The 21,648-nt window shown below is 35.6% G+C and overlaps 1 protein-coding gene across 2 annotated transcripts in view; it reads left to right on the top strand.

Annotated features, from left to right (window-relative positions):
- TRIP11 (thyroid hormone receptor interactor 11) overlaps window positions 1-21,247 on the top strand; it is a 33,525-nt gene extending 12,278 nt beyond the window's left edge. For both annotated transcript variants that reach the window (XM_010583849.1, XM_010583850.1), the window contains 11 exons: window positions 393-3,422; window positions 6,287-6,427; window positions 6,641-6,834; window positions 8,299-8,462; window positions 8,797-8,900; window positions 9,239-9,338; window positions 15,337-15,418; window positions 16,226-16,340; window positions 16,891-17,013; window positions 18,333-18,480; window positions 20,605-21,247. In XM_010583849.1, the coding sequence (XP_010582151.1) occupies window positions 393-3,422; window positions 6,287-6,427; window positions 6,641-6,834; window positions 8,299-8,462; window positions 8,797-8,900; window positions 9,239-9,338; window positions 15,337-15,418; window positions 16,226-16,340; window positions 16,891-17,013; window positions 18,333-18,480; window positions 20,605-20,813 (4,410 nt within the window). In that variant the 3' untranslated portion in view covers window positions 20,814-21,247. The remainder of the gene's footprint in view (window positions 1-392; window positions 3,423-6,286; window positions 6,428-6,640; window positions 6,835-8,298; window positions 8,463-8,796; window positions 8,901-9,238; window positions 9,339-15,336; window positions 15,419-16,225; window positions 16,341-16,890; window positions 17,014-18,332; window positions 18,481-20,604) is intronic.
- The last annotated feature ends 401 nt before the right edge of the window (window positions 21,248-21,648 follow it).

Raw genomic sequence — 21,648 nt, 5'->3', positions numbered from 1 at the left:
TCGCTTCTGTAATTTGTTGTTTAAAATTTATTGCCTCCCTGTTTTTAAGTAGTGGGTGTTTGCTGCATACTCATTCCAACTGCCCTGACAAATTCTGACAGTCCTTTTTCATAAGTAGTTCTTTTTGTTCCTTGATTTAGGTAGCTAGCATTCTTTTGGGGGAGATGGTGTTCTTGTTTTTAGTGAAATGTAATCTATCCCTATTTGATATTTGGTTTTAATTAATTAAGCATTGACTAGTTGATACTACTTGCCAACTTATATTGACAACTATGAAACATTTTTGTTTCCTCTCAATTTTTTTTTATATTGTTCAGAGGATAAAAATTAATGAAATGTATAGTTTGGCTGGTTCTCCTCTCCTAATGAATTCTTGTTTGTGTTCATTTCAGCATATGATTACACTGAAAGAGCAGCTGTCAAAACAACATACAGAAACTGATAGTATCATCAAACAGCTGAAATTTGACATAGATTTTGAAAGAAAGAAAGTATCAGAATTAGAAATTGAGAAGATGGAAACTATTAAGGAGTTAGATAGTCAGAAAGAAAAACTAAACCATTGTTCATATGCACTTAATGATTTGCATATAAGTAAGCAGCAGCTTCAAGATAATATTAAAGATCTTCAGGAACAATTAAGGGATGCCCAGGACTGTAATTTGCATAATAAAAAAGAAATTGGAGAATTGCAGCAGAGACTAAAAGAAAGAGAGCAGGAACTTTCTGTATCCTTGAGAAAGTTAACAGAAAAAAGTAATCAGGAATCTAACTACACTTGTCAAGATCTGATTCTGAAAGAAAGAGAAGTAGAAATTGTGAGACTACAGAATGACATTTCAGAAAATAAACAACTAAATGAAGACTTAGAGAAATCTCTGTCTGATCTTAGAATAGAAAATGGAAAGCTGATAGCAGCCACTGAAGAACTAAAACAGGAGTTAAGTGATGCCATTTCTGAGAAAAATAAAGTTTACTTGGAAAAAGACACTGTTGTGGAGGCTTTGAAAATGGAAAAAAGACAGTTAGAGAGCGAATTAAACCAGATGGAAAAGAGGCTTTTGGAACAGGCACATAAGTATAAGCAAACTATTGAGGAATTATCAAATGCACGTAGTATGGATACCACTGCATTGCAGCTTGAACATGAGCGCCTAGTTAAACTCAATCAAGAGAAAGACTTTGAGATTGCTGAACTTAAAAGGAGCATTGAGCAGATGGAAATTGACCATCAAGAAACAAAAGAGATGTTGACTACTAGCTTAGGAGGACAAAAGCAGTTGACAGAACTCATAAAAGAAAAAGAGGTATTTATTGAAAAATTTAAAAATGAAGCATTTCAGGTGAAGCGGGAACTTGAAGAATATATGAAAGTTTCAAAAAAGCAGGATGTCTTAAAACAGAACTTGGAGGAAAAAGACAGAAGTCTTGCAGTCATGAAGGAAGAAAATAATCATTTGAAAGAAGAAATTGAACGCCTTAAGGATCAGCAGACTAGATCTACACCTGTGGTTGAGCCTAAAACTCTAGATATTATTATTGAACTTGAAAGTGAGGTAACGCAGTTAAAGGTGATAAAGAATAATCTTGAAGAAGAAATAGAAGTTCACAAAAAAACAATAGAAGATCAGAATCAAATAACAGTGCAACTTCAGCAGTCTTTGCAGGAGCAAAGAAAGGAAATAGATGAGTCTAAATTTCAATGTGAGCAAATGAATGTCACTCATGAAAGACTTTCTTTGGAAAAAGATGAGGAAATTAAAAATTTACAGAAAACAATTGAACAAATTAAAACTCAATTGCACAAAGAGAGACAGATTATTCAGACTGATTCCTCTGATCTTTTTCAGGAAACCAAAGTTCAGACTCTTAATGGAGAAAATGGAAATGAAAAACATGACTTATCTAAAGCTGAAATTGAAAGACTGGTAGAAGGTATCAAAGAAAGGGAGATGGAGATCAAGCTTCTAAATGAAAAGAATGTTTCTCTAAGTCAGCAAATTGATCAGTTGTCTAAGGATGAAGTTGGCAAACTTACTCGGATCATTCAAGAGAAGGATTTAGAAATACAAGCTCTCAATGCTAGAGTCTCCTCAGCTTCCTATAGGCAGGATGTTCTTTGTCTTCAGCAGCAGCTTCAAGCTTATGTTATGGAAAGAGAACAAGTATTAGCAGTTCTAAGTGAAAAGACAAGAGAAAACAGTCAGTTAAAAACAGAGTATCGTAATATCATGGATATGGTTGCTGCTAAAGAAGCAGCTTTGGTAAGGTTGCAAGAGGAAAATCAGAAGTTATGTAATAGATCTGAAAACAGCAGTCAAGATATGTCTAGAGAAACTATTCAGAATTTATCCCGTATCATTCGAGAAAAAGATATTGAAATAGATGCTCTAAGTCAAAAATGTCAAACCTTATTGACTGTCTTGCAGACATCCAGTACAGGTACTGATAATGGGTCAGGAGGTGTTAACAGTAACCAGTTTGAGGAACTTCTACAAGAACGTGATAAACTGAAACAGCAAGTAAAGAAGATGGATGAGTGGAAGCAACAAGTAATAACCACAGTTCAGAACATGCAGCATGAGTCAGCTCACCTCCAAGAAGAGTTACACAGGCTTCAAGCACAAATTTCAGTTGAAAGCGATAGTAATTCAAAGTTGCAGGTAGATTATAATGGCTTGATTCAGAGTTATGAACAGAATGAGAAAAAGCTGAAAAGTTTTAGTCAGGAATTAGCACAAGTTCAACACAGCATAGGACAGCTTCATAACACCAAGGATCTTCTCCTGAGTAAACTTGATTTGGTAACACCATCTGTGGCAATGGCTTCCACTGTTTCACAGCTTTCAGGCATTCAGTACAGTGCTCCTGATGTACTCAGCGATGAGTCTAAACTCCTTCAAAAGGAGTTGGAACAACTGAAAAAAAAGTTGCAAGAAAAAGATTCAACTATTAAGACTCTTCAGGAAAACAATCAACGATTATCTGATTCTGTGGCTACAGCATCAGAGATTGAAAGAAAGAGTCAAGAAGGGACTGAGTCAGAGATGAGGCAAATCAGAGAAAAACATGATGTCTTACAGAAATCACTTAGGGAAAAAGACATATTAATTAAATCTAAAAGTGATCAGTTACTTTCTGTGAGTGAAAATCTTAGTAACAAAGAAAATGAAAATGAGCTTTTGAAGCAAGCTGTGACTAATCTTAAAGAAAGAAACTTAATTTTAGAAATGGATATTCGAAAACTGAAAGAAGAAAATGAAAAAATAGTTGCAAGGTGTAGGGAAAAAGAAACTGAATTCCGAGCACTTCAGGAGACTAATATGCAATTTTCAATGATGCTGAAAGAGAAGGAGTTTGAGTCGCACTCAATGACGGAAAAAGCTCTTGCTTTTGAGAAGCTCTTGAAAGAAAAAGAACAGGTATGTGCATTCATATTTATGAATATCTTTTAAAATTAGTCACGTGGTAATGCATTTTTGTATATATGTAGCCATGAAGTGTTTGCCTGAAATCCATTTGACTCCTTACTGCTTTACACTACAACAAAAATCCTCCCCCTGCAAAGTTAAGAAATTAAAAGTCAGCAGGTGAGTGGTTTACAAGATTATCTGTTAATTGTGCAGCCATAAACTACATTTTTCATTTATTTGGAAATTGCTCATCTACTGAGCAGCTGCTTAATATTTTGCTTTGGCCCTGTTGTTCATTAAATGCCCTATTTTATTTTTCCTGTATTGTGCTCAGACTTCTGCAGAGTTGGCTGGCAGGACTAATTTTTCAATGTGCTTTCCTCTAGTGTTTGTCATTCCAATGTGATTGCTTCACAATGTCCCTGTGAGATGAATGGGTTTATGTATCTTGCTTTTATGGCTGGAGAAACTCCACTGGAGAAGGAGAAAAAAAAAAGATTGGACAAGCTAAATTAATGGTTTATTCTCTAGAATTTGACATATGGAAAAAATTTATACTTCTTTGAAAGCATATGTTCAGAGAAAAGTTGCAGCCGCTTATTAATTATCACTTATGTAATTTGAGGAAGAATCTTTTTTTTTAGAAGACCAACGAATTATGTGGCATCATTGATACACAGGTCAACAGCATGTTGTATGAACTGCTGCTGCTGAAGTTAATGAAGTAATGTGTGAATTGACATTTTTCTTTGAGAAATAGGCATTAAGTACAGTGCAAAAGTCTTCCTGTAGTTTTGACAAACACTTGACAGCAGAACTCCAGGATCTAGATACTTTTGGTTTGCTTTGTAGGCTCTGAAAGTGAGTATGTCCTAGTGGGCAGTCTTTTCTTGTAATTAATTCCAAACAGATAATTTTCTTTCTTTCCTCTGTGCTGTCCAGGTCCCCATTCTCTTCATCTTGGTGGTTCTGGTCGCCATTCTTCAATCTTCTCTTACAGTCGTCCCCCTCCAGGCATACTGTTCTTATTCTCCCTGTTGCCTTTAACATGCCTTTTCATTTCCCAAAGTGATGAGTATTGACCATTATCAGAGAGTGGTATTTATGCAATCCATAGCTAAGTAACTTGGCATTAATTTTTTTTTCCTCTGCTATAAGTATAACAAAAAAATTCATGGAATCTTAGAATTGTTTGGGTTGGAAGGGACCTTAAAGACCATCTAGTTCCACCCCCCCTGCCATGGGCAGGGACCCCTCCCACTAGACTAGGTTGCTCAAAGTGCCACCTAACCTGACCTTGAACACTTCCAGTGATGGGGCATCCACAACTTCTCTGGGCAACCTGTTCCATTGTCTCACCACCCAGATCTCTTTGAAGCATTTTCAAACTACCAACTAAATCTGCAGTGTAATGTATTTGGAAAAGCAAAATATGAATTACATTTAACAATATGTGTCTGTTTAAATTTATCATTTTGAAGTGTCAACTTTGACGTGTGAAAAACGAGGTGTTTGGGTGGTTTGGGGTTGTTTTGAGAAGTTTGACTTAGGACAGATGTTTAGCTCTGTTTGCTCGTAGTAGAGGTTTCCCTATGCTGTTCTAAAGAAATACTATAGAATTACAATAAGAAGCTTTATTGTCTCAAAGTACAGTTACATTGTGAAAAATAGCTTTGAATTACCATTGGGACTTCTTATGTTCGTCAGTCTTGCCCATATAAAATACACTAATACTTTACAAATTCACTCTCTTACTATTTTGATTTTATTTTTTTTGTTCTAACTCGTGGAAATCTGCATTGTCTGGCTAGGTTCTCTGTGTTGCATGTCTTTAGCTTAGGCTTTCAATTTCACAAGCATGGAACGTTTGGACGTTTTTCTTGCACAAATCTGAGAAGTTCCTGTTACACATTTGTGTTCAGCATGGAGAACTAGGAAAAATAGCATTCAAACAGTTTTGTATTTTGTGTGTGTGTCAGAAGATAACACGCCATAAAAAGAGGAGGTTTGCCTGCACGTTTATGGTTCTACTGCAAAAAGAATTTTACTATATTCAGTTTGATTAATATAAACAAATAATTGAAGCTCATAAGTATTAGTGATAAAAAGAAAGATTGGTTTATTTTTATCCAACATATTCAATAAAAGTAACGGCTTCCAAAACAACATATGAGACAAAAGGTAAAGAGCATGCTGAAAAATTTCAAGTAACTGAAAATGCATTCACATGTACAAGTGAATTCTGTAACTGCCATACTCACACTTCTCCTTTATATGCTGAAGTGAAGTTGTAGTAAATTGGAAAGTAAGCGGGAACATTATTCATTGAAATTTGACACCTGAAAACATGATGGACATTGCTGTGATTTATTGAAGTCTAATCTTTGGGCATGAGGTCACCTTATGGTTTGTTTTTAAAGATTTCTTCATGTGTTTAGTCTTAAGTTCAGACAAGCTGGCCTACCTAGGCTGATGCTTTACATGGATGTGGCCTAATAAATGGGTATCACAGAGAATAGTTTCCGAACACTGGGGGAAAAGTGAAATTTTCAAATATACAAGTATCTGAGAGACTATGTGCATGATACATTTCTCTTATCTAAAATAGGTATGTATCTGTTCACAGCAGTCAGTTAAGACAATGTATCTATATAGTGTCTTTTAGCAATAACTTTTACTTTGTCTTGTAACATGTGAGTGAAATAACTTCAAAATAATATTTTCCCGGATGTTCTTCTGTGCTGTAGGCCATGGGTATCCTGGCCTTTTCCTTGTTAGATCAGTATTGCCTTTATGTTCTTCTGGGCAAAGACTGTGTCTCCGTTGGTAAAACCATTTGCCACATTTGAAATGCTTATCTGTGTCTTCAACAGGGCAAGACAGGAGAATTGAATCAACTGTTAAATGAAGTTAAATCAATGCAGGAAAAGGCAGTTACTTTTCAGCAAGAGAGAGACCAAGTCATGGTAGCACTCAAACAGAAGCAAATGGAGAGCAGTGCCCTGCAGAGTGAGGTACACCACCAAATAATTTACAGTTGCAAGAAATAAAAAAGAATAAGAAATTGCATCTGTAATATTTTCTGGATTATTTTGGTAGCAATCACTTGTAAAAAGCATTTAAAATCAATACACGTGCAATGTGCTTCAATGGACGTGTTTTATGTTTGCTTACATTATTTTTATGAAAGGTGATAGTATGAGCTACTTAAGGTATGTTCTACATAGATACAGCATTTGCGTGAGAAAGAGCAGCGCCTAAATCAGGAACTGGAGAGGTTACGTAATCACCTTTTAGAAATGGAAGACTCCTACACGCGAGAAGCTTTAGCTGCAGAAGACAGAGAGGTCAAGCTAAGAAAGAAAGTTTTGATTTTGGAAGAAAAACTCGTGTCTTCATCTACTGCAGTGGAGAATGCCAGGTAGCCTTTTAATTTATACAGCAGTGGCATTGGCTGTAAATACCACAGTTAGCTAGACTGCTACTGATGGCTTTATTTTACTGAATTACCATTCTATAACGTGCTAAGCACTTGAGAAAACAAAAAGGTACGAACTTTTGTTACTCTAAATCAAGAAAGTGATTTGAGATATACTTGGCTACTGCTCAGAACTTAAAGTATTGTCCTTTTAGTAGCAACTATTGAAATCTCACATCTTTGACAGTGCTTTAGAACTAGAAACAACAAAAATCCCTCAACCCATCAATTTAGTTGCCTGTCAAATCAAAAAAGATGGACTTAAAGAGTCTTATTTTATACACTTCAGTGCACAGATGTGACTGTCATGCTTTGTGAATTGCTTTCAAGACAAGTACTCATCCTTACTTTATACCTGATACTATGGAAAGTATAAGCTGCTGTAAGCTTTTTTTCTTTTTAGCGTATATATATAAAGCAAGATGCATTGAAGTTCTCATGGGTAGCAGAATCTGGGAGGCTTGAGCCAATTGGGGATTTTATTTATTTGCCATAACCACGTTTTTCAGCTAGAACAATGAAAACCCAAGTATTAAAATTATTCAATGCCTATCTTGACTGCTTTAATGTTGTTTTATTCAAAGGCAATGTTGGTTACTTTGGGCAAAATAATTATTTTTTTCATCTTATTACAGTTGTCCAAACGAACAAGTATTTTAATCAAAAAATATGTATGTAGCTGGAGTCTTTCTAAGTGCCAAAGACTGATTCTGCATTTAATGTTCTCAGCAAAGAGATTTCTGAGTTGAGCAGAATTTGTTGTGAAAAATTGCGGAGAAAATGGAAGAGTTGGGAGAAGGTTGTGTAAAAACTGTTCATCAGAATGTTTCTTAGTTCTTCATGAAATTTGCCAAATACCTTTTCAGAAATTCTGCCTATTTCCCACCTGATACACACTCTTTAAAAGACTGTCGTAGGAGTAAATCAGGTTCATAATATTTTTTGCATAACAGGAAGTTAAATGGGGCATTCAGTGGTCAGTATGGAGCAAGATATACCAAGTTCTTGGAGACTGGCTTTAAAAGTAAAAACTGGTAGAAAGACCTATTGATTCATGTAGTAACTGAAGCAGACAGTTAGCAAGGTATGGATTCTTTTTTTGGTAAAGGTACTGTTACATTAATGAACAACAAAGATTAGTTTTTTTCTTTCTCTAATGCACTTCAAACAAAAGTAGAGGGGTTTTTTTGATTACCAAAATTTTATTACCAGACTTATTTCAAGTCTGTTGTTAGGCTGGTTTTTTGTTGGATTTTTTTTTTATAGAGGAATCAGGAAAAAAAATTGCCTTCATTTTTACAAATTGAGCTGAAAAATTAAAGGTAGGCTATTTTTGCTGGGATTTAATTTGCTTTGTAATGACTTCTGTTATTGTCTTCATAAATAATGTATTTTATTTACATTAAGTCATCAAGCTAGTCTGCAAGTTGAATCTTTGCAAGAGCAATTAAACCTGGTTTCCAAGCAGAGAGATGAAACAGTGCTACAGCTCACCATCTCCCAGGACCAAGTGAAGCAGTATGCGTTGTCACTGGCCAACCTGCAGATGGTGCTAGAGCAATTCCAACAGGGTAAGTAAGTTTTGTCAAGAAACGGCAAAAGCTTGCAACAAGCGTTTTTTTAGCTGGGATAGTTACTATGTTTTGGTGCTTTTTAAATATTAGTTGCCTCGTTTCCTTTTTGATAGCTTGAATTTCAGAATCTGTTGTCTTTTAAAAAACTTATAAAAACAATTCTGGCCCTGTGAAAACTAATGGTCCATATCCCATTTATGAAATTTGAATTCCACCTCTACTTCATGAAGACCAGATATGATAATGCTGAGGTTTTGCAATTGCATATCCCCAAAAGTTACATGTTGTGAATCAAGATTTTTTTGTTTGTTTTGTATTTTTAACTCTTTAGAAGAAAAAGCTATGTATTCAGCAGAGCTAGAGAAACACCAAAAACAGAGCACAGAATGGAGGAAAAAAGCAGAAAGCTTAGAAGAAAAAGTTGTATCGCTGCAGGTGGGCTGAATAATGAAATTGAACCTTGCGAAACTAAGTGCTAATTCTTGACTGAATTTTTTTGTTTTTAACTGCTGTGTTAAGTATTGCTAAGAATACGTCAAGTTATGTAATTATTCTCTCTTCCTTGGGTGGGGGGGGTGGCACTAACAGAGGGTCAGCAAAGTAGCATTCATCTGCTGACTATCCATTTTCAGAGAATATTTACAATACACTTATTCTAAAGAGCAAGTGAATGAAGTCTCTGTATCTGTTATGTTTGATCTGTTTGTATTAGTGTAATTGTGATAGTGAACTCTGTTGCTTCTCTTTTTGTTGCTTTCCTGCCCTCTATTCAGGAAAGTTTAGGAGAGGCAAATGCTGCACTGGATGCAGCATCAAGGCTTACTGAGCAGCTTGACATCAAAGAGGAGCAGATTGAAGAGCTTAAGAAAGAAGGTAATTACATTTTTTAATCTCTGTTTAAAACATTCCAAGCAGCTGAGGAGACAATATAGCATTCCTAGAAACTTAACAAAATTCATCTTCTATGAGGAAAAGAGTAATTCTTTGCCACCTTTTGAGGACTTCCTTGTTTATAAAGCAAATTTGAAAAAGTATGTTTACCTTCTGTTAGGGATCTTTCTAAAAAGAAAGCCCTCTAGTAGTTGGGTTGTGGGTTTTGTCCCCGTAAATACCACAGCCCTTGATTTAGCTTTGTAAGCATCTTTTTAAAGTTTGTGAAATACCAAATGTTTTCAGATTTTTCCAAAGTAACTACCATATTTGACATAGACCCAGGAATACAGTGAGATAGAGAGAAAGAGTGTGCTGTTGGTAAGAGATATAGAGGGAGCAGCTCATGCACAGATGCGAGACTGTCTGAAGAGATTATGTGGAAGGTCTTGGACATATCTTTAGATTGTATTTTAGATCTCATTTCAAATAAGCTTCCTGATTGCTCATATTTAGAAAGATGCCTTTCATATTGTTTTCAGATTAAGTACTCTAATATTTGATGGATGTCATTACTTTGGATTTGAAGACAAAACTTGGCCAGATGGTAGAGGAATTTGCTAGAAGAAACAGTTTTGAAAAGAAAGCATAGTTACGGTGAGGGTGGTCAAACATTGGAATAGGTTGCCCAGAGATGTGGAGTGTCCTTTCATGGAGATATTAAAAACCTAACTGGCCATGGTCCAGGGCAGCCTGCTTTAGATGACCCTGCTTGAGCAGAGGGTGGTTGAACTAGATGATCTAGAGGTCCTTTCCAACATAAATGTTTCTTTGATTTTGTGATTCTGTGAATATTCTGGGGTGTGGTTTTGGTTTGGTTGGGTTTTTTCCCTCTTTCTGACATCACTGAAACATGAATTTTGTAAGAGATGCATAGCCTTCTCTTTTCTAAACATGTTTAACATTAAAACTGCAGGAAAGCCTAAAAAGGCAGAATAACCTTTTGCTAAAAACTGATACCATTTCAATGTATTTCTGTTTTGGGGCCTTATGCTATTTAGTCTAATCAAATGGAATAAATGAAGGGTAATTTCTATATAATGTATTTGAATATCAAACATCGGCAAGATTTATAAGCTCAGACTCACTTGGAGGTGACAGAATAACTATATGAGTAACATAAGGTCACTTTTTTTTTTTCATTACTGCATTAATTTTAATTTTCATGAGAAAGTAATAGCATTAGCTAAAGCAGGACTTAGGACTAATAATGATTTTGCTGGATTTCTGTGCTTACATCTCAGCCCTGACTTTTAATTTTGTCTGCAATGTTTTGTTGAACCAAAAGGGAATGTTACTTCTCTGTGTCTAGTTGCATGACAGTCCTGATATGGGTGAACTTACTAACAGTAACAACTGCTGGGGGAATATTAGCCTTTTTTTCTTTCTTTTTTTTTAATTGTCTTCATCTGTCTTTTCCTCTTCCCATTTTCCCAACTGAGTCCTACTTTTTCTTTCCCCCTTTATTTCTGTGGATCACCATATTTTGCTATTACTGCAGCATCCTCTGTTATGGTCAGGCTTTCACTGAGCACATGGGATAAATCTAAAATCAGAGGAAAACTTGTGATTGGTCCCTGAAGTGGCTCTAAAAAGGGAGCTTGAAGAGCAGAGGTTTGCTCACTCTCTGTAGTTACTTAACAGCTCTTACTCTCCGTTTTTTTTCTACCATGTCTCTGGGAATTTTTGGGGTGAATGCCTTTAATTAAGGCTTGCTGCGGGAAGACCTGAAACATCATTGCTGCTGGATGCAGTGGTAACTCTTGCTCTGAACATATACAACTAATTATTGCTGAAAATTTTTAAATTATGATTTGTCTTACTCTCAAAATAAATAATATTTTCTTAAAGCATACTTGCTTATGATCAGATAGTGGTGTGAAAAGTCATTTGGAAGTCTTTACAATTTCAGCAAGAACTCTACAAAAAAGTTACAACTTTTATACTACATAATTGAATGCGTACTTATTTAAATTTAGTTGTGACTAAGTGCAATTTGGCATCCAAGTGGGCCTCATAGGAGCGCTCCCTGAGTTCACATATGAATTTTACAAGCTAAATTAAATTTCAAGCTGCTACATGAATGTACAACCAAATACTGATTTGTTTTTTAATTGACTGATATGTATATCTCTGTCTCAGTACAGACATTCACAGAAAAAGTTTTCAAAAAGCCTGGATTGAAATTAACTTTGGCATAGGCAAATTTGGCACTCTCAGATGGGGAGCTCTTCATTACTGGTTAATTTTGATTGCAAACCTTTGCATATGAAAGCAGGAAGGGTTTGAACTTTGAGAGAAAACTGAATCTCAGTATTTTATCAAGCTATGTTGTATTGGCAAGCGATTTACTTGTTAAAAAAATTGAAAAGGGATTTGTTGCATAAAGGAAACAGAACTTTAATGTTGTTGTAGAATAAATCATAATTTTTATTGGAGGGAAAAAAAGAGAGCACTCCATTTTCTCTATTTACACAAGAAAACATATAATGTCTTACTGAAAATTGGCCAAATACATTCCCAGACACAGTTTTGTTGGCCAAATCTTTTGAAGGATTTCTTTATGGATTTTTTTAGCAGAAGTGATTTTAATGGAAAAGTATAAGATGTACCAGATGCGGTTTTCTTGATTGCCATAAATGGTTAACAAATTATTGGAGACTGTTGTAAATGTCTGCTTTACAGCAGTCCATGCTGAATTTTGGCTTAGGTCTTTTTAGTTATTCAGTCTTTTCATACACACAAAGTACATGTTTAAGTCCCTTTCAACTGTGAGATTCTATTCTAGAAGGAAATATTCCATTTAAAAAATAAGTTTAATGATAGAGTTGCATAGTCACCGTGGATGGAATATAGCTGTGTAGCTGTCCTTAAAAGTTGATCCTCTTTGATATAGAAGTCTTTTTGCCAGAAAAAATAGAAAACAACAGTAACATTTCAATGAAATTATTAATACATTAGTTTTAAAATTCATCATGTGAATAAAAATTGAAAAGGAAACTCATGATTGTCTTGCTTTGTAGAGCAATAGTAATAGCATGAGATTTACTTGAAATTTCTTTTCAGATGCTGTTTGTTTATCTTTTCATGGCATTAGTAGTTTAACTTTTTTAATTCCCTTTTACTCTGTGGAGACCCAAATAACATCTCGACTTCCATGTATGCTCCTACAACTGTTATCATTCCATAATTATATTGCAGATGTTTTCCTTCAAGTATTGGGGTCCTGTTTAACCACATTTACTAAGTAGCATAATTTTAAGTAAGTTTAAACCTTGAAACCATGGATTAATTCTCCTGTGCCTCACCCTGGTGTTTTGACAGAGAGGAGTGCTGAAGAGCAGTCACATTATTGGAATGGATTTCAGTGCATATGGATGTAGTTGTTACAAGATATATTGTTGTATAATATATATAATTTTGTTTAATTTTTAACTTGTTTTGAATCAGGAGCTTAATCGTTATGTTTCTTGAATAAGAACTTTCCCAGCATGACACTAGTTAGTTTGTTCTTCTCTGTACTCTCTAAAATTCATATTTGTGAAGTTAAATGTTTATATAAAGATGTGGAGTACTTGAACAGGACATACTAGGTTGTATCCATTTCACAGCTTAGCTCTCTGATGTGTATATACAAGAAAACTGTGCGGGTTCTCATGGAGTTATTGGTGTTAATTGAGAACCATGTTGCGTCAACATAGTTGTGGCATGTGTTTATTAAAGATTCAAAGTCATGTGGAAACTAGAGTAGAATGTTGTTCGTGCATCCCAGATGACTTGAAGGGTATAAAAATTTATAAAAGTCACTTTTCTTACAAAGATGTTGAGGCTTTTTAGGAATTAACTACAAGATAGATACAAGAAAAATGTATCTTTTGTGTTCTTTTGTGGTTTTGTGGGGTTTTTGTTTTGTTTTTTAAATGAAGCGTTTTTAATTCGCATGATCCTGAGAAATGTTAAAGTGGTAGGGTAATTAAGTTGATTGGTAATTTTTCCATAGGATTTGAAGATAAGCATTCAGCCTTATAGAGGCAGAGGAGAAAAAGCTCATTATTTCTGCTTATATGACTGTAGGGTAGAGTTAGTCTTCACATGGGCAGTCCATATTATAATATATTTGTCAAGCTTTTGTGTGTGATTCAGGCTTACTTGTACTTTATTAGGAAAAAAGTAACTTCAAAGGTAGTATCTTACAGAACCCTAGTTTTGTGGAAAAATTACATTTTTGCTGTCTTGAGGTGAAACCATTTGTAGTTTATCTTCTAAGAATTCTTTGTACCTTGTAATTATTTGTTTTCTTGTCTGAGAACATTTTACTGCCAGTGTTCTTAAATCCTGTGTTGGAGGATTAAAGTGAGATAAGTTTTTCTAACACTTTTTACTCTTTGTTTTTTTGTACAAACTTGTGTAGACCTGAACATCAGATACTTTTATCCAGTTTCTAGTATATCTGAGTTTTTATAAAGAGAAAACTTTGTGCCTTCTTTCCTTACAATCAGAATGTTGTAAAATATTGATGGCAAGTAGAACTTCTAGGAGAATTTTTTTTCTTTATTATGAGCTTTATTTTTATGACTTTTATGGGAGGTCAGAGGAAGCGCACGTTACTGACGTGGACTGATTGGGGTAATTGGGTGCATTCTGTATTTGAGCTAACAAGTAATTCGTGTTAGTGGAATTTGAGAATTGTAGAGAAGTTGGTGCTGTGAAATTGTTGGGCGAGAGTGAATATAACAATATCATGCTGTGGCTCCTTTTAATGAAATGGGCTACTACATTTGTATCTCCCTCATTAAACACTCTGATATCATGAGGCTCAAGTGTGTAGATAGTAGACAAAACATTGATTAAGGTCAGGAATTTCAGAAAGCTGAAAAGTTACAGCACTAGTAAATGCAGAATCTAAACTCCTCTCTTACTTTTATAATACTTCCTGTTTCAGGTTTGGAGAGAGGAAAAAATAGGGTCCTTTGTGTAGGCCAACAATGTCATTCATTATCAGTGTTGTGATGTCCTAGATGAACCCATTTCATGGCAGCCACTACAGAATAGTATTGGAACTTGCAGTCAGCGTGCAAAAAAAGGCAGAAAATCTGTGTAGTGACTCCTAGCATACTCCTAGACAACCTCATGTTAATTAACTTATAATATTGGCCTGTTTGCTTAATTTGCAGGCCATGATGCCTGACTGAAAGTGTTTGCCATTTTCCTCAATTTTGTCTTTCATTCATGGCGGCTGTGGCATTTCATCTGTGCCATTTTAACTAAACATTTGTATTCCCAAAAGTATGCAGAATCTTGCATAATCTCCTCAGAGTCTTTCTTGCCAGCGTACTGAATTGCGAAGCACAGCGCTGGTTCTAGGATGCATTAGTGTGTTCCAGCGTGCTGTTTCAAGAACTTGCATTGGTTAACAGGAGCAGGAAAGGTCCTAACAGAAGAAACCTACAAGAAGTTACTGAAGTTACTCTGCTAGCCAGTAATTCTTCTGGGAGACTGGAGACCTCCATGGTACTTGAAGGCTTTAGCAACCTGGTAGTAGAATATGCAGAAGAGCTGGGTTTAGAAAATACTGGAGGTTAAGTACTGAGATCAAAAGACCTGATGCCAACATGCAGTTTGGTCAGATTGTGAAAAAGATTGCCACCATAGGACCATAGACCTTGATCAAGAGTTTCTTTCCAGTTCTGTATTATCTAGGTGGAACAGAACAGTTCATCAGACCTTCTGCAATTGATTTATTTTCTGTGTCTTCCTGTACTTTAGCATTGAGTATCATTCTGTTAAGTTGACAATTTTTTAATAAAAAAATCAAGCTGATTTTTTTTAAAAGCACCGTAACAATATTAGCATATTTTTATTTTTAAATGTGTATTAAATTTTGCAACAAAGTTTCAAACTTTCCATTTTTGTTTATTTGCTGTGACGTGACATTTTATAGGTGAGATCAGAAGAGAAATGTTAGAAGATGTACAAAATAAACTAATGAATCTTATGAACAGCACAGAGGGAAAAGTGGACAAGTAAGTCTTTAATGAAGGTCTTGGTATACGTTTTTGGTTTTTATTCCTCACAATGTACAGATGCGTTACTAACACAGTTGCAAGAGTAGTGCAGAAATGGGCTGCTGTATCTGCTCTTGTAATTATACTTTGATTATTTTGACATTTTTCAATTGCTTGGTGGTTGTAAATTTTGATTAGTAAAACCAGTGTGTATGTAAATTTGGATTACTGATGTGTTTCTTAAGTAGAAGTGGACTTCATTAGCACGAGCTCTGCAAATGAAGATAAAAGTTCTCAATGAACATCTGTTATAATGTCTAAGGTGTGAACAGCAAGACCTTCCACATAGCTAGCATCACCTCAATGTTGCGTAAATCTCTCTTCCTTGGTCTCCCCCCAGCTCCCCCTTCTCTTTACCCATTAGAACTGAAACAAGGATAGGCAAATAAGTTCCCCTGTCCCCTTCCTTATGTCTGGATTTGGGACTGCACATAAGTATCCGTTTAAACACTCCTGAGTTAGGATCTTAGAATAAACATTATTCTTGATTGTAGTACTTGGATCAAAACTTGCTTGTGTACAATTCAGTTTCACCTTACTGCATACGGTATTTCTAATACTGTCCAAATTAACACTTACTGTGTAAGAAATGTTACAACTTGTAGAGGAAGGAAATTGGCGAGGTACCCTTTTAGTTCCTTGTATTAGATTTGGGGTTTTGGACTATTGTAAATTAGGCAAGAATATGAGGAATAAATGCATCAATTTACAGTATCAGCTGTTACGTAAGAGCAAATTGTATAACAAGCTTCCTTTGTTCTGCAGGCTCCTAATGAGAAATCTCTTTGTTGGACATTTTCATACTCCAAAAAATAAACGTCCTGAAGTGTTAAGGTTAATGGGAAGTATCTTGGGAATAAAAAAAGAAGAACTTGATCAGGTAATACTTTGCAGAAAACTAGACTTCCTTTTTTTATTTGCGGTATCCTTACCTGAAAATAGAATAACTTGCTGCTAAACTAAATGTGACTGTCCCTGCAGTTCTTGTCAGGAAAGTATGTTTTTTGTTCTCACATCTGAATTCATGTCTGATGCAGGACATGCTGATCTTAATGGAATCTTTTGATAACATTTTAATAGAATGGATCTTATTTTGCTGAGGAATGCTAATGCAGAAAGGAAGGGATTTAACTTTGTGCTGTTGTGTATAATAGCTGTAATATGTCAGTTACAGAAAAGTAAGCCAGTTTTTATATGTACCACTAGATATTGTGAAGAATGTGGGGCTTATTTTTAAGTAAAGAGCCAGATTTTTAGACTGCCAGTCTTTGGGAGGCAGAGAATAAGGTTTTGACAGTAATTAAAGTTTTTACTTATCTGTAGGATTCCCACATAGTTATGGAGAATAAATATAATGAGCACAATGTTGCAGTTTCTTTTACCTGCTGCTTTTTTTTTGTTTCCTAACTTTTTTTTTTAACACTTTCTAGTTATTATCTGAAGACCAAAGAGGAGTTACGAGATGGGTGACTGGCTGGCTTGGTGGAGGAGCTGGGTCAAAGAGTGTCCCTAGTACACCTTTGAGGCCAACTCATCAGAACATTTTTAATAGTGTAAGAACTAATTGTGCATTCTCTATGTTTGAGTGGAAAAAAATGGGACAGTTGCATATTAATGGTGATGTTTGGCTCATCAGTATATTGAGTTTCATGTACTGATGCTACTGTTATCTTCCATTATTTGTTGGTTTTGTAAAACTGCTTTGGCACAAGGTTTTTTCATGCACTAAATATATATGTAGACATTGATGAAAAGTATACAATACTAAGTGTTGTGCTAATACAGAAATCAAATTACTGTTCCACTGGTTCCTGGGATCACTGACCTCTCATAGTATGGACTTTATCTTGCAAACTGACAGTGCTGGAGGTTAAATACATGTAGGAGTCTGGAATTCTGCAATACTCAACAGTATAGAAGACCACAACATCATATTTTGATGACTTTGTTCCCTTGTGATCTTTAAATTTAATTTGAAAAGCTTTCTCAGCTGCTGCAGCTAGTGCCTCTTATGTACAGCATATAAAGTTGATATTTTAAGCTTTCAAATACTGTATAGCAACAGTTCTCATAGCATGGTCCATGGGAGCGGTTAATCTATGGAACTTTACATTTTGCAGACCAGTAGATAATGCTCTCAAGTATAGAGCACTGAGGGATTGGGCTTTTTCGATTAACTTTGTTTTTTTGCTCATTGAGCTAGAAAAGCATGTTGAGAATCAATTCCTGTAAATTAACTTGAAGTACAGGGATGGGTTTTTGCCCGCTAAAATAATGCAGGCACTTAGGCCACCAAAAGATTTTGGTCTGATTAACTGTGAATGTAAAAGAGGAAAGCTAATGCTTTTGTATGTGTAGTACAGGCTTTACTAAGCAAAATTTTATCTTGTGATGCTACTGACACCTTAATCATTCCAAGCTTCCTTTATTCAAGACTTTTTGTCAAATAAAGCAAGCAGTGGGTTTTAAGAGTTTAAACTTTAAGAGTTTAAGTTTTATGTGTTTCTGGAGGAGTGATGTGCTTGAGCATGAACACAGGAAATACTGTGATGTCAGTAGCAGCATGGGATTCTTGAAACAATTGGCTTAAATCAATAATGGAACCATGCTGGCAGTATGTGTGTTATCTTTAGAGTTTATCAGTTTCACATAAATACCACTTACTGAGACAATAAAAAACTGTATGTTTTGAAAATAAATTTCATTGTCACTCACTAAGGACTACTTAGTACGAAGTACTAGGTACTTGGTACTAAGTATGAGTAAAAAATTCTTTGGAGACTGTTGACAGCTTTTTGCTTTATGTATGTACGTATTTTTAACTTACTTTTCAACAGAGCATCAGTAAAATATAACTAGTAGCCTCTTGTAGTCTTTTTCAGAATTGTTTGTGAAATTCCTCGAAACAGAATCTTGTCCAAGCCTTCCTCCACCCAAGCTCTCTGTTCATGATATGAAAACTTTAGGAGCAGCAGGAACTGGTAAAACTAGCAGTACTCCATCCAACAGTCAAACGCAAGGTAACATTTGAAGGAAAATTTAATCTTTACACAGACCATAAATAACTAAAGGTAGAATTTTCAAGGGGATTTCAATGATTCTGTCCTTCCTCACTTGAAAACTATGAATTTGATTTCTATCCTCCCTCCCCCCAATATCCTGCTTTCTCTTTGCTTCCCCCACCCCTCCTTCCCACTGCTTCTATATCCCGCTTCCTAAAATCTCAGTACGGGAGATTAGAGGGACCAAATTCCCTTTGATATGGAAAAGCTTTAACAGCACCTGTTAGAGCCAAACTGCTGTGCAGGCAACTCCATATGGTGTATCAGTGAACCCAGTCCTGATTTGCAGCATCCCTGTTGATCAGCTTAGGTCTCACTGAGTGAAGAAAGCAAGTAATACCAACCTTGTAGTGCCTCTCTGGTACGTAGAACCTGGTTGCTCAGAGAGGACTGAAATAAAATCATTTGAGTATATGGCCTAATTTGAAGTCTCTATAAGCTGTGCATGAGTGTTAACTTTGATTTTTCTAAGGCAGAGAACAATTATGCTTATATTGTGCATGTTGAAATTAATGTACTTTTGTCTAAGTAATGTGAGATCCAAATCTTCAGTTTAACTGATCCAGTTTGTACTTAATTTTTGTATGTGCATTTAAGACTTCACATTAATACAGTCCTGCTGATTTGCAGAAGTTTGTTTTGACTGAAACTTTTAACTGTAAACTCAAAAAAACCCCACCACCCCAAACCCCAAAAACCTATGTATTATACAGATCTAGAGAGATATCTATGCTAAAAAGCCCTTTCAATTTGCCTAAAGTAGTTAGACATTACAAAGTGTAAATGTCTACTGTGAAATACCAATTTATCTCTGAAAGCAGTATTTATTTATTTTGTTAATAAGCCTAAATTAAGTTTAATTTTCTTTTTACTCTTCCTTGTAGTATAACAGTAATGTAATAGGTAAAGTACCTATTTTATTTGCCAAAAACCCAATTTCTTTGTCTGGAAGAACTAAATTCTCGGTTCCTTTTATCCATTCAGGAGCTAAATTGCTTGCTTGTAAAACTAGACACCCATTATATATATATATATATCCCTTTAATTGTTTGGGTGCTTTAAGTTTTTTTGTTCCTAGAAATAAACCATATGGTAGCAGTTCTTAAGTGCTGGACACAAATGTCAGTATAATATCCACACAGAAATGCATTTATGAGAATTAGGATGTTTACATGATGAAAGACCTTTTTTAAAACAAAAAAACCTGAATAAAATCACCTATCCAAACAATTAGTATGATATGGGAATGTCAGTTTAGTTTCTGCTCTACATCTAGTATAGGAATCTTGAGAACAGGTCACATCTGGAGCTGAGTGATAGGGGAAGGTGAGGAGGGGCAAGTCAATTGTTAGATTTAAAAAAATAGTTTATTAATACTCTATTAAAACTAAAGTTTTGTTAGAATTTGACTAATGAGCGAACATTAAGTTTTCCCTCAAGACTAAATTGTGACTCACTGTCCATGATGTTTATTTACAGGTTTTTTCTTGGGGCTGACCCTGGGGAAGCTGTGCCAATACGCCATGGGGTGGGAAACCTACCTGTGTGCTGCATTGTAGTGCATGCACAAGGGCCCTTATGCTTTGCATAGTGCTGGAGTCAATGTGACAGTTATTTCATGTCTGACATTGCATGCGTGAAGTGAACCTTGGCAAAGGGTGTTCATGTTGCCTGTCAGAGATGTATAGATTTTTCTGGATAGCTTGAGCTGTTACTGAATTTCAGCTGCCAACGAGTACAATATGGTTGGCAGGTCCTGGGAGTGCCCCATCTTAAGTCAGTCTTGTAACCGGCGGCCTGAAGTGTAGACATAGGAATTGTTCAGCAAAAGCAGCAGTGGCGGATGAGGTCCAAGATGAGAGAAGGCAGAGAGAATCAAAGTCTTTGAGAGCCTCTACAGTCCATGGAAAGAAGATAGGATTTTCATGTTGCAAAAGTAATAGGCAATTTTAGAACTTGTTTGAGAACAAATGCTGTAAAACTGGGTAGACTTATGAATGCTTTCTAACAAAGTGTTTTTGTTGTTGGGTTTTGGTTTGGGTTTTGGTTTAGGTTTTGTTGGGTTTTTTTTTTACGTTTCAGATTCTGCAGTCTCAGGAATGAGCAGAAGACCAGCTACAAATCCATTTTTAGCACCTCGATCTGCAGCAGTGCCTCTCATAACACCTGCTAGTAGTTCTGGACATCTGCTTATGAAACCTATTTCTGATGCGTTGCCTACGTTTACACCACTGCCAGTGTCCCCTGATGCCAGTGCTGGTGCTGTACTAAAAGACCTCCTAAAACAATAGATGATCTTGTATCAAAATGATGATAGTAGCACTTTAAGGAAAATGAGAACACTATTCTGTATATAATTTACCACAATGAGGCCTTCTGTAAAAAGTCATGTACTTGGTTGCAATTGTACCTTGCTTTTCTTTTGATTACGAACTAACCAGTGCTTCGGAAATTCTAATGGTGGCATGAATAACTGCCGCCTTTATAGCAGGCATTCATTCTGGGTGTGGGTTAAATCTTAAACTGAGAAGCAAAAAAATCTATCTTGTTGCTAGATTGTCACAAGACAAATAGAAGGATTTTTACACCTTAATTATAGTCTTGAGTTGTTTCAGTTATGCATAGACAGCATTAACTCTTTGGTGTTGAGATCCAATTTTCCATTAAAACAATCTGCCATTGGCAGCAGACCTTCAAGAACCGGAATTTAAAAAAAAAAAAAAATTTTTTTTAAAAGCACCAGCAAAATTGATCTTATTTGAGGTGTTCGATTAATGACACAAACTCCGAAGAATGACAGTAAGCATATGGGAGTGTCATTATGGAGCAGCTGCAGTCTTTCCACACAGGATTTATGACATTTACTTAATGTGCACTAGGACAGGTATCTCTTATTTACAGGATTGGTCACATCTGGGGGCAATTTGAGGCATGTTAATCTGTTTTTGCACAATGATTTGATTTTTTTGTTTCTCCCCGCAGACTAATAGCTGCTTTCAGCAGTCAAACGCATCAGCACCAAGGAGTTAACTGTGGAAGTGAGTGCTTCATTTTCTAGAGGTGTTGATGTGATGAAGAGTGAGTAATTCAGCAAAAGATAGGTTCACATATATAAAGACACTGTAT

The sequence above is a fragment of the Haliaeetus leucocephalus genome, unplaced genomic scaffold (genome assembly GCF_000737465.1).
Source record: "Haliaeetus leucocephalus isolate CR32 unplaced genomic scaffold, Haliaeetus_leucocephalus-4.0 Scaffold932, whole genome shotgun sequence".
NCBI lineage: Eukaryota > Metazoa > Chordata > Aves > Accipitriformes > Accipitridae > Haliaeetus > Haliaeetus leucocephalus.
Note: the sequence above shows the minus strand (reverse complement) of the source record. Positions and strands in the feature narration are given on the sequence as shown.